Here is a 12,688-nt window from a genome sequence, read left to right on the forward strand (position 1 = left end):
TCTAAGAATTAGCAACTGAATCTCTGTTTTTCTTTATTACTTGAGTTATTTAATAGCCAACATTCCAGTTGCTTTCTCTCTGTGCTCAAAATCAGCTTAAAATGTTCTCTGTGAAGTCTGATGATGCCAATTCCATCAGGATCTCATTAAAACAAACAAATCCAAGAGTTTACTCATCACTTAAATTGATGCTTTCCATTAGAAAAAGAAACTCTGAGCCTCTGAGTTCAGAGTCTTCTGCTTATTCCTTAAGTTATAAAGGTATTCCTACTTTCTTCAATCTCATAACACGTCTGGTTGGTTTTTCCTGTCTTTTTACATGATGCAGACCTTTGAAACATCTTTAAGATAAGGATTACCTCTTCCTTTTTTAGCTTGTCTGAGGCCAAGTTAACAAATACCATAATCATTCCAGAGAATTCTTTATGTTGTCCCTGCAGTCTGTAATAATAAAGTGACCTCTATGCCTCAGAGGACCTGGTAGCTCTTCTGCCCTTGTCTTCTAACTAGTCCTCCACCACTGATTTAACCTTCCCTTTACAAGGACCGCTCTTCAGTGGTGCTGAGTGAAGCATGACCTTGTCAGACCAGCCATTTACATTACTATATAAAATAGCTAGAGTGCCAAGAACTCTAGATCCATTTCAATACAAAGTACAGCAGCTTCTCCAGTACGTATTTATTTGCTTAATTTAATACAATACATAATACATGCTTTTATGATTGAGATAGAAAGCCAGAAAGTAAATATTCACAGATAGTTGGTCCATTTCTTGAGTTGGGACTTTAAATAGGAACCTGGTGTTGTATATGAAATAAATATACACCACATTATTTGCAAAATCTGTTAGGAGTACAAAATGTTAGCTCTGTTACATCTTGTTCAGCTAAGCAGACACGACCTATTTTCAAAACTGTTAATAATTATTAAAAACTTCTTGGAATAATAAATATAGTACTTATATTAATTCTTAACTGTACACTCATAACAGCAGAGTCCAGCAGCACCATATGAAGAGAGAAATAAGAAAATAGCTAGTAGATCAACACAGAGTTGTAAAGAGGTGGGTAGAGTAGCATTACTTGGTCTTTCCAGTATCTGGTTTTATAGGACATGGCACAGGATAAATTATACTATAATATCATCATAAACAGTTTTATCCTTTGAGCTGGTGAACACAGAGCACCTGTCCTTGCCTTCACAGACTGGAGGCTGCCCAGCAGCCAGGAGAACTCCGGTTCACAAGGAGATGGCTGAGTTCTTGTGGCCAGCCTCAGAACAGCTTGCTCCAGGGTTACCTACGACTTCACTTTTTCAGTAAATATGTTGTAGTTCTTTACCCTCAAATTTTACTAACCCAACTTTTCATCCACCTACTCTGTTCTGTACAGTGTCTTGCAGAATTCTCCCTGCTGCCCTTAACAGCAGAAAAAACCCCTCTGATTTAACAAACCACGTGCCTTCACTTGCCCAGACTCATGATGGTGTGGCCAATTTACCTTTCCTCAGCATGGCTTCTTGAAACATCTCAGACTGTATGAGTTTGGAAAACATCTCAGTTGTATACCACAGTTTGCGGCCATCCTTATATGCTCTGATGCTCTCCAAGAGGATGAAGCTAGGCTTCAAATAATACGCAGGGAATGGTATGGATATGATTTAATATAGAGGTTGTGGAGACTGGGCTTTAATTTCATGTGCTACCAGGAGCTGAAAACCCAAGTAGCAGAGAAGTGACAGATAAAGTTTTTTTCCACAACATAGCAAGAAGAAGATAGATAGATTAGGAAGGAGTAAAAAAAAAAATATATCCCCAAGGTCCACGACACAGGAATATGTCTACAGGACTTCTGAGCCTCTATTCAAAGCAAAACAAGGAAGCTAATTCCTCAAAAATTAAAAATGGGAAATAACTTTATTATGAGAGCAACTTTCTATAAAGCATTTTCAAAGCTATTAAAAAGCAAAGACTGTTACTGTCTGTTCCCAAAACGGTGCCAATGTAAATAGCGTGAAAATAACTTATGTTTGAAAAGCAAGGTGCTTCACAATGAAGGCTGTTATTTCACTTTTGATTTGTCCCTCGGGGACTGTTTGTAACAAGTTTCTTAGACCCAGCTGCATTATGTTCTACAGTAGAGAGGACTATCATCTCCTAATCTCTTTGCTTGGGTCACTTGGCACTGTCTCCTTATCTCAGTAATAGTTTTGTTTGCAATTTCTCTGACTGGTGACTTACAGTTTTAGGTGGGTTCTTTGCTATTCTGACACGAATTAGCCTTGAGCATTTGTGAATTATCTTAGTATGACTATGTGACCGGGCACAGTCTCAAAGCCTCATTGTAATGGAATATTCTCCGCTTTCTAGGAAGAATGCAAGAAAAGGGATTCACATTACAAATTATTCCCAAATAGCATTGCATACTTATTCCACCTGTCTGTATGTGGTTGGCAGTTGCTTTTGCTCCAATGAGAAGTGGGATTATAGAAGTGGATAAATTGGCTGCAGTGACAGTGTGGTTGAAAGTGTTTGGGTTATCCATTCAGACAACCCAGAACTGTTTGCAGTGATTTTCTTTCCTAAGGACACGTCTGGCAATTTTCCCTTACGAGGTCTGTAAGGGAACTCTGGACTGCATACTTGCAGTAGACATCATTTTTGTTGTTATGATGTTATCTACTGGGAGCTGTTAATATGTAATCACATTTCTTGATAGGGATTGTCTACCTGTCCCATAACACTCTCCAATACATAGACAACAGGTCTTTGCAATGGAAGGGCTGCATGCCTTTCTGCTTTACCCACCAGCAAAGTGAAGGGGCTTGCTAAGTTCAACCCATCTGCATGGTCACCATTCTAAAAATTGCAACAAGGTTCCTGGTTCCTTGTTTACTCCTCTTAACATAGGAACTAATAAAGCTGCAAAGGTGGAGGACTGATCTTGAATCATGCGCAGCTGGAAACTCCACCACCTTGAGAGGGACATTTCTAAGAGTCAGTGGCTCCCAGCTCTTCACTCTGTACGTTCCCACACAGGAGCTTTTGTCTGACAGAGACAAGATATTGCCAAGAAGGTAACTGAAGGACTTGTTCCCATTTCTAAGAGACAATATCCCAGAACATGCTGAATTACTACCTGATCATTTCCCCTCTCGTCTAAGAAAGAATGCGGTTACACACATTACTCTAAACATTTTCTGATTCTTCTGCTTGACCACAATGTATACCTTGAAAGATAGATAGCTCCTTTTTCAAGAGGTGTTATCTTGCAGTGGAAGCAAGGAAGTTGCATGTATATGATAAAATAGTTCATCACTGAAAAAACATGGCTAGGTACCTCTGAAATACACCTCATTCTGAAACACAACAGTAATTCTAGGCCTAAAGTGACCTACATTCCACTTCAATTTGGTATACCCTTTTTGTTTTAAAAAAGTCCGTACACCAGCTGTAGAGTTAATTACACATAGAAGACTAATCTGTTTGTTATGGCTTCTTCTATCAACAGCTTTTTCTGCTCTTCATTCAGAATCTTTATCATGCCATGTTTGAGCCCTGAAAAATGAAACCACCTTCTGCAACCCCAGACTACAGAAACCCAGTTTTATATGATTAATATGGGATGTTGCCCTGTGAGCGCTGATTAACTGGTAGGTGTGAGAATCATTAGTTCTGTAAGGTGAATCATTTCTTATAATGGCAGAGAGCTGCAGCTACATGATTCTAGCCTTAGCAAGCCATAAGTATATGACTATATTGAATTATAACTTGCTATATATAGAGCATGATAGCAAGGTATTTCAAATCAAGAACTTTACAGGTAAGTTAAGAAGGTAGTAATATTTGAAAAAGGTGCACCACATATGTGGATTTTAACCTTTTGAGATGGGATGTCAGAATGACATAGGACTAATTAAAAGACTTATTAAATCTGTAGTTCCTTATAAGCAATAGGATGGTATGGGTCGGTTTGCCATTTATCTTGAAGATGCAGGAGTCAAGGTGCTGGTCAAACTATTCATGCAATTGGTGGAATGTGCTTAATGGAATGTGCTTTTAGCACCTTTGTTATGAACATATAATTGTATGGGAATCAGAGGATGAAAAATTGGGAATGACTCAGAAAAACAGCACAAGTGGAATTCTTCTGAAAGGCCTGGAGCTTACTGGTCAAGCCACGTTGTTAAGGGAAAATTTCTGACTCTGATAAGAAATCCAAACCCAGTTTTCCTCTATGAGGTACTGCTTGCTCCATAAGGGCTCTTTTCTGGCATACCTTCTAAAATAAAAGCTGATCAGACCTTTGTATTTCAAAATCATCCTTGCTAGCCAAAATAAACTGAAAAGATAAACAGCAAAATTTCTCAATAACTCAATAACTTTCTCAATGAAATTACTCTTACTGCTTTAGGTGTAATTACAGCAAGACTTGCAAATGCTACATGCTGCTGATGCTCATTAGGTGTATTGGCCTGAGCAGACAGTATAACAAAATGTCAACACAGTCCATACTATTTCGCTTGAAGAATAGCTGAATACTCCCATACTGACTGAAACATAGCGAAACACAAACATGCCTTGTGCCAGAGGAAAAGCTTCTGTGGCCATAATAAATTACAGTCCTTTCAAAGCCTTACAGAGCTGCCTTTCACTATCTCACAAGACATTAGCATTTCATCCTAATTTGTTTCCCATTTCTCATTGTAAGTAGTTAGCTAACAGTCACTTCAGTAAATGAAAGTATTTGGACTGTGTTAGTTGTAAGACTGACAGAATTTTCATGCACACCATGTTTAATAGTACTCTTGCTTATACTGTGAAATAGTTAGTATTTTCAGATTTTTTTTGAGATGTATGGTTAGAAGTGTTCATATATATTTAGTCAGATAATAAAACAAACACTAAAGTATGCTGGTTTTGATAACTAGAAAATTGCATATAAGTTAATATCCCCAGTTAAAGGAAAATAAACTTCTGTACCCACTCCATTGTCTGCTTATACATCAAATGGATAAGTATAAAAATGTTATTGTTCAATATCTATTGCATTCCTTGGTGACCTTGGACTGCTTTGTTCTTTGGATGTATGTGTTTTACCTTAAATTATTTTTATTAATTTTGCTTGTTTATTTCTAAAGACTGCTACAAACTTCCAGGCTTTGGTAAATTACAGTTCATGTTAAAAGCTATCTGGCTCCCATTTTCCATCTGTTTTAAAATGTCCTTTTTAAATGCCTATAAGCATTGTTTGTTTTTCCATTTTTCTTTCCAGCAATTCTTTCAAACTCTTGTTCCTGTGCTTGAAATACAAGTAATCAGAGAGAGAGTGGCCAAGTCTGGCTTTTTCAAAGGATCTAAAGCTGACGTGTTCTTTGTTCGTCACAAGGTCTCTCTCTTCTTGGTTCTCCTGTTTGTCTGAATTTCCTTTTCTCTTCTCCAGTCCTCCCTCACTTAACACTTCTTCCTTCTCATTGCAGTAGGACTCTCGGAAGTCCTTCATCATGCACTCGGATTTGCCAGGCAGATCTTGAGCTGCGTACAGCTTGTTGTCGTCATGGTGGTACATGGCAGGGCTGTACTGCTCTGCCTCATAGCAGTTGTCTTCCTCTTCTTCCTGGCATGAACTTCCCTTGGCACTCTCGCCATCCGAATGAAAAGAGATTCCCTTCCCTTGGCTTTTCTGAGAAAGATCAAAGGGCTCTTCCTGTTCCAAACTTCTCAAGACATTTGTCTGGGACAGAGCAATTCTTCCTCTTCCAAAACCTTGTAGTGGTTTGAGGGGAGGAGAAAACGAACAATTTATGTGTAGGAAATTTTACTATGTGATACATGGTTAAAAAACAAAATGTGGGGCGGCTTTCTATTTCATATTTTACCTTTTTTCTTCCACCCAGCTATCTCCGAGTACTTTACTGTTTACATCTCATGGCATCTCCTTTGAGATGCTGCTAAAAGAAGTACTACTGTATACAATTCACAGCCAGGTCAGGACACACAAAACATTGTGCTGTACATGTCAGACACTTAATGAGAGAGCTAGGAATAAAAGTGAAGTGGCCTGGCCTCTTGTAAACTATTTTTGCCAGTGAACCTACCCACTTCCTCTTTCCTATTTTTTTTTTAAACGAAAACTTTGATCTAAAGCATCACAGGCCATAATCAAAGTGCCAGGTTTTGTACATTATCTTTCCAAAGGAGTGGAAGAGATTTAAAACATGTTGATGTGTTTATTCTATGGACACTCTGGTTCAAAGTTACTACTTTAAAAATGAAAAGACAATCAAGTCTCAGCAGTCTACGACCTCCACTCTCCTTAATTTTTTCCTCTTTCATCCACTGAGAAGCCACTCATACCACTGAAAAGCTCTATGCCCTAGCTAGTGCTTCAGTTTGAGGAAATCATTATAAAGAAATAATGATTTTGAGCCATGCTGTGTAAATCTGAGTGTAATCCTGGGTCTGGTTTGTCTTAATATTCATCAGAGTGTCTCCTCTTTTGCTAAAGAGCCAGACATTACCTAGGAGGCATCTGTGGATTCAAATGTACTCTGAGCATTGGGATGCACTGAAGAAGATTCAGGCACTGCAGTCACAGTCCATCTTCACTAAAAGAACGGTGACAGTACTGGGGTGAGGATTTCACCCAATAGCAAATATCTACGAAACCCACTATTTTACTTGGGTTTTTTTGTTTTGTTTTGCTTTGCTTTGGTTTGTTTTTTTTCCCTCAGTAACTGAATCCACCCTCTGCAGGATCTATGCAGCCTCATTAGATACAGCTGCTATATTGCAATAGGTTGTATTGTTAAAATGTTTTTTGAGCAGGTGGCAGCCCTTACAAATTGTCTTGTGTCCTATAGTCCTCCAGGGCTGAAGAATCTCTGTACACTGCAAAGCTCTTAGGCTGTCTTCAATTACAAGTAATTGTGTAAATAGCGTGATGCCATAGATTTACGGGGGGGGAAGGGGGAAAGGGCCATTTATTTCATTACCTGTTAGGATCTTTGTAAATTTTATGCCAAATGTCATTAGATTGTGTGTTTACATACATGCTAGGCTGGCCTAAAGCCTGAATTTGAGGAACACCAAGAAATCTTACCCATGAAAGAACTGTTTATCCAGAAAGTCTTAACAAACAAAATGTCTTGGATACTCAGTCTCTCAAAACAATCGTCCCTAATTCCCCAATGTCTTTAGACAGCATTGGCATGCGTGCACGCATGAGGCTGGCTTTAGGACATGTATCTGGTAGGTGAGAGATAGGGAATACTTTGCAGGATACCCTGGGTAGTCAAAAATCCATATAATTTGAGATGGGGGAGGAATGTCTCCTCCTGTCCACATGCTTCTTTTTAAACTGGGTCTTGAGCCTAAGGCCTTTGCCTAACATCATCTATGTCAATATGGTACAGAATAACCATATCTTGAGCAGAAAGGCTCCTGAACGTAGAGCCATACAGGCTTCCATTCCCATTCCAGACTGGAATCCAACAAGCAGTGAGCAAGACACATGAAATCTTTTAGATTTTTTGCTTCTGTCAGCTTTGAATGAATTTATGATTTATGATGTACCTCAAACATGAGAGAAAAACAATAAACTCCTAACCAAATGTGTCTGGGGCAAAATATCTACTTGTCTGTGGCTGACAGGCTGTGGTCTGCCAGCCCCTGGGAATCAAGCCCCTTGAAACTAACATTTATTCAAAAATAATGGAACTACACCTTCAGTCAGGAAGATTATGTCATCCAATCGTTCCCCTGGCCAACTACATGTGCCACAGCCTGACTACAGCTGAGTCTCTACCGGCTCGCTCCCATTTGTGTCTCAGGGTAACATGCTGGGGGAAGCTCTGCAGTGCTGTGGATATTGCACCTTCTCACAGTGATGGATGGGGAGCCCTCGACTTAAATTCAAGAACGTTTTGTACAGCTTGATAAATCCTCTGCTCTCACACTACTGACTGTATTCTCCCTAACACCTGACAACAGCAACTTAGTGCACTAAAATTGTTTCCTTTGTGCTCATAAATACTGTCTCATTCTGTCTCCATCTACAAATCCACCTCAATATGTACATGTGTGTTATCAGATATCTAGTCTAGATATCTGGGATATCTAGATATCTTGGGGATCTCTGATCTGTTGCACTGGAGTAATACAGATAGTTAATAACAACCTCGCAGGCTTACCAGATTCAATCTCTTCCAATAGCATTGGGTCTATGGTACAAGAATGTGGATCTGTAGTACAAAGCCCATTTGGGTTCCCAGAGAATAACCTTGCTGAGAAACATTACCTTGAGAATGAAATCCTCTTTCCATGACCCCATGTTTGACTTTCATGTGCCTGGTTAGGTTCCCCTTCAAGGTGAATTTGCTGGGACAGTACAGGCACTTGAAAGGCTTGCTGTCTGAGTGCAAGTGCATGTGTCCCATTAAATTATGCATTCTGTTAAATTCTTTTCCACACAGCTGTAAAAAACAGTAAAAATGAAAATGATTAGTTCAAAGGGGTACTGCCAATGAGAACATTTCAAAAGGAAACAGGACCTAATCTTCTCAACTTGAACCCTGGCAGCTTCTGGCTGCAATTTCCCCTACAGACAAGAATGTGTGGTTTAGTCTGATCTATCCGGGACCTTCTGCACAGCTGTCATTTTTTAATTTGGTGACTAGGACACACAGTCAAGGATTCTGCAAAAGCAGGGAACATAGTTATAAGGAGGGGAGAGGCTTAAGTGCGTAACCTGGAAGGCTCTTAACTTGAATGAAATTCAAAGTATAACTTTCTGCCCTGGTGAACCATTTCATTTGTAGTTTATAAATCCAGCCTATAATCAAGAACAATGCCAGGCAGAGATGGAGATACAAAATAAAACCAATGAAGGGTTTCTGTGAAACAGTCAAGCAGAATATTACTTCTCCTTAACTGGAAATGAAATGGCTGCACATTTTGCTTAAAGCTAGAAAGCACAATTCCTTTTTTTCGTTGTTTCTTGCTCACGCATTTTTCTCTGATCCTCTTATCTTCTGTTTACCAACTCCTGTGTTTCAGTGTCTCTGGTGAGTAAGCTGGAATTTAAACAGTCATGGGGCTGTAAGAATGACTCAGCTTTCCCTGAAGCATGTTCCTGCCAGCTCAAGCCATTGATCGTGCAAGTTTCCCTTTGATGAAACAATAAGGGGTTTGTTTTTCATTGTTGTTGTTTATCTTGATGGGTCCTTTTATCGTCTGGTCCCTTATAAATCAAACGTATTTTCAAGACATGAGATTTTGACATCACTATTACAAGCTTCTAGTCTTACATGTCTTGTGGTCTTTCCTTATCAGGATTTATAATTTTTTCACATTCAAGTGGCTATTTCCATACTCTGCAAACTTCTGTGTTTGCTTTCAACTTCAGCTCTTTCTTTTGGAATGGTTTTAGACAAATACTTTTACCTTTAGATTTTTTGTTTTTATGATCTTTATTACTATATGAGCCAGAATCACCATTACTGAGTAACTGAAACTTACATCAAGCAGCTTACTCATCTGGATAAAATTACTGAAAAGCAATTACTGAGATTCCACCAAATTTTTGCTCTAATTTGACTTCTGATTTAATTTATTTTGGTAGTACAGAAGGTCTGCTGCAGTATTTTTTTTATTCAAATTCACAAAGACCTGGAATATCTGGATGAAATGTAGATAGTGGAATGATCCTCGGTGACATAGTACTGCATCCTATGCATTTTAAACCACCTCTTCAGGGGGAATGGAAGCAAATCATTAATATAAAAATTTGCAGGTGTATTGTTTTTAAATAAAAAATAGACCTGAGTCAATGCTGCAAAAAGAGTCTGGAAATATTCACTTGCTTTTAAAAAAATATTTCTTTCAGCTGCATAAGTTCTCTTCCATGATTTGCTCTCTGTGACTTTGCTAAAATTAACATTACAGCAAATACATTTATCAGCAAAGTGTTCACTGAGACCGTAGAGGGGGGGAAAAAAAGAGTCACTGAAAATGAGATATTCATTTGTAAAAGCAAGATATCTGATTCCAAGTGTCATCCATCCACTTAGGAAAAAGGACTGCCTCTTCTTTGCATTCAAAGAAAGCTAATACGCTGAATGACTTATATCCAGGGTAATGAATGCACCAAAAAAAATGCTCTGAAAGTGCTGGGAGGAAACAAAGAGGAGAAGCACTGATGATCACAGAAAATTAGCGAGGAAGAACAGCAGCTGACTGTATCTAGACAGTTGCTCAAATGACCTATGACATGTCAATATTTCTCTGGCTACAAGAATGCCAATGATAATACCCCTCTAGTATCTCTCAGCAGGAGGCTTCTGGTTATCTGCTCATAGTGTGGCTGACCTGTGCTCTCACCAGCTTTTGGTTTCTGATAGCTAGGTCTTTACCTCTCTATCTAAACTGGTAATGAAGGAAAATCATGTTGGACAGGTAAATGGCTAGAGTACTTCCTGCAAATCTGTATCTTTATAAGGTATTGAGTATTAAAACGGGTCTAGTAGGAGCATTTATATTTTTTTCTGTCAAGACAACATTTATTACTCTTTCTTCATAATGACAGGGGATTTCATAAAAGACAGTTCCTTAGACCACAGAAATTTTGAGTGTCTGAATAAAGGGGGTAGGTTTTCCATTTCCCAAAGTCATGCACAGTCTTAGGGATGTGTATTGTGTTCCTGTCCTGAGATCTCCTCTGGGTACATGAGGAAATGGTACTAAAGTGGAGAGGTGTGGCAGGAAAATGAAAGAAATGCAGATATGAAAATTGTTTTTCAGAATGATGGCTCTGTGTAGCATGGTTTCTGGGTAATCTATCCCTTTCAAAAAACACAAGACAACTTTCAGATGAATTTGTATGATCCAGAGGGTGAAGGGAGCAGGTTTTGGGCTCACGTACTGGAATATAGCAACTCAGAGCCAGCTGGCGTTCACAGCTAGTGCTTAAAGAAGAGCTTGAGTCTTCAGAACAAACTAGGAAGGTGTACAAGATTTTCTTTCTCTGTCAAAGGGCAGGGATGTGAGCACTGATCAGCAGAGTGTGAAAGATGATCTTGAGCCAGTTGCATGGGAGGGAGCTCCAGCAGAAGTCACCACAAAGCACCTTAGCACTCAGAGAGATGCAAAGTTCATGCAAGAGATCTTGGGGTTGCAGGAACAGCATGGTTCACTTGTGGACCTTTTGTTAGGCTGTCTACTTTAGGCAAAATAGAACTAAAACCCTGAAGAGAAAGACCTCAGCTGCAAGTCTGCTGAACACACTTTGTTCCACTTGCTGGTAAAATGGATTTCAGTACAACTTGCTAGAAAAGCTGAATTAGTTAAACATTACATTTTGTCTTCCTACACCACCACATGAAGTATCACCCTTCTAGATTTGTCAGTCTGTTGGTTTTTTTCTTCCCAAAGTACTTATCTCTTACACTTTATTTGGTTTTGACTCCTGATCTAAATCCACGATTTTAGATGAGGAAAAAAGTGGAGTTCAAAACATTCGCTGCAAAGTGTATTTGGCTGGGCTGGAGAAAACTTCATTGCATTCTTTGTTGGAGGTCTGGAACGTTGCTGACTTCAGCACTAAAAGCAACTGTAAATTTCATAGAAGCTTCCTCTACAAATCAGGATTAGCACTATTGCACCAGTTGGTGCAATTCCTTCAGACCACTTCGGTGGGGTTTTTTTAAACAGAAATAAACAAGGCAGCATGGGCTCGGGCCTTTAAAGGCTACAGAGAAGTTCACCCTTCAGAGAAAAATCAAACACAGATCCAGGCTGCAGCTGGCTGAGGAAACAGAAGGGACAACTATTTGCTACTCCCTCACTTCAGATAGTCCGTGCTTAGCTGTGATTAGACACATAGGAAAGCCTCCTGTTTTCTTTTGCTGTGAGAAAAAGGTAAAGAAAACCATTGCATGTGGTGAAGTAGAAAGGCTACTGCTGTGCTCTCTTTCCCTTGCATTCTTGTTCTTCTTTTTTTTTTTTCTTCATAAGAAGGGTGTTCCTTTCCTCAAAGAGAGAGGGAGAGGGAGAAAGACTGTAAACTGTCCAAAAGGACCGTGAGAAAACAGGAAGCTTTGAAAAGTACAAGAGAAAGCAAGATGAAATCTATTTGCAGGCGGTTCCCCGGGGACATGTGAGCCATTGTTAAGCAGGCTGTTCATACAGCTATATCCTTCCTTCTGCTGAGGAGGAGCTTGGTGCCAAAAGGCTGCTATCTGGTCATTGCCTTAACCCTCTGAATACCAGCCAGAAACACTTGCTCAAGTCTTTCAAGGGCTCTTCCAGAGAGGCAAGGGATGCTCCTAACACCAAAGAGCAATTCCTGATTCTCCCTTTGCTTATTGTCACAACCTCCACTCTGTTCAGGGCACTGATGTTGATTCGTACCACTTCAGCCACAGGAGAAACTGGTTCACTTACTTGTTTCTTACTTGTTTCTTTCCTCCTAGGAACATTGGGTGGGGACAGAGAAGTACAAAAAATAGCAAAAACAGGTGTTCCTGTAAAGCTTTTGTTACTGGCTGGAAAACATAGTCGTGGTACTCCAGTTCCCGGTTCAAACTATTGCCATCTCCAAGTTTTAATAGTCTGTCATCATCAAACCCTAACCTGAACACAAACTTTTAGCTAATATGCACATGCACATGCACATGTGTGGGTCCAGATAC

At 39.4% G+C, this 12,688-nt stretch overlaps 1 protein-coding gene across 2 annotated transcripts in view; it reads right to left on the bottom strand.

The window, feature by feature from the left end:
* Positions 1-664: 664 nt before the first annotated feature.
* The window catches only part of ZNF366 (zinc finger protein 366), a 35,323-nt gene continuing 23,299 nt past the window's right edge, over positions 665-12,688 (bottom strand). For both annotated transcript variants that reach the window (XM_054186237.1, XM_054186239.1), the window contains exons 5-6: positions 8,299-8,473; positions 665-5,765 (exon numbers count right to left, since the gene is read on the bottom strand). In XM_054186237.1, the coding sequence (XP_054042212.1) occupies positions 5,230-5,765; positions 8,299-8,473 (711 nt within the window). In that variant the 3' untranslated portion in view covers positions 665-5,229. The remainder of the gene's footprint in view (positions 5,766-8,298; positions 8,474-12,688) is intronic.

Source organism: Rissa tridactyla, chromosome Z, assembly GCF_028500815.1.
Source record: "Rissa tridactyla isolate bRisTri1 chromosome Z, bRisTri1.patW.cur.20221130, whole genome shotgun sequence".
Classification (NCBI taxonomy): Eukaryota; Metazoa; Chordata; class Aves; order Charadriiformes; family Laridae; genus Rissa; species Rissa tridactyla.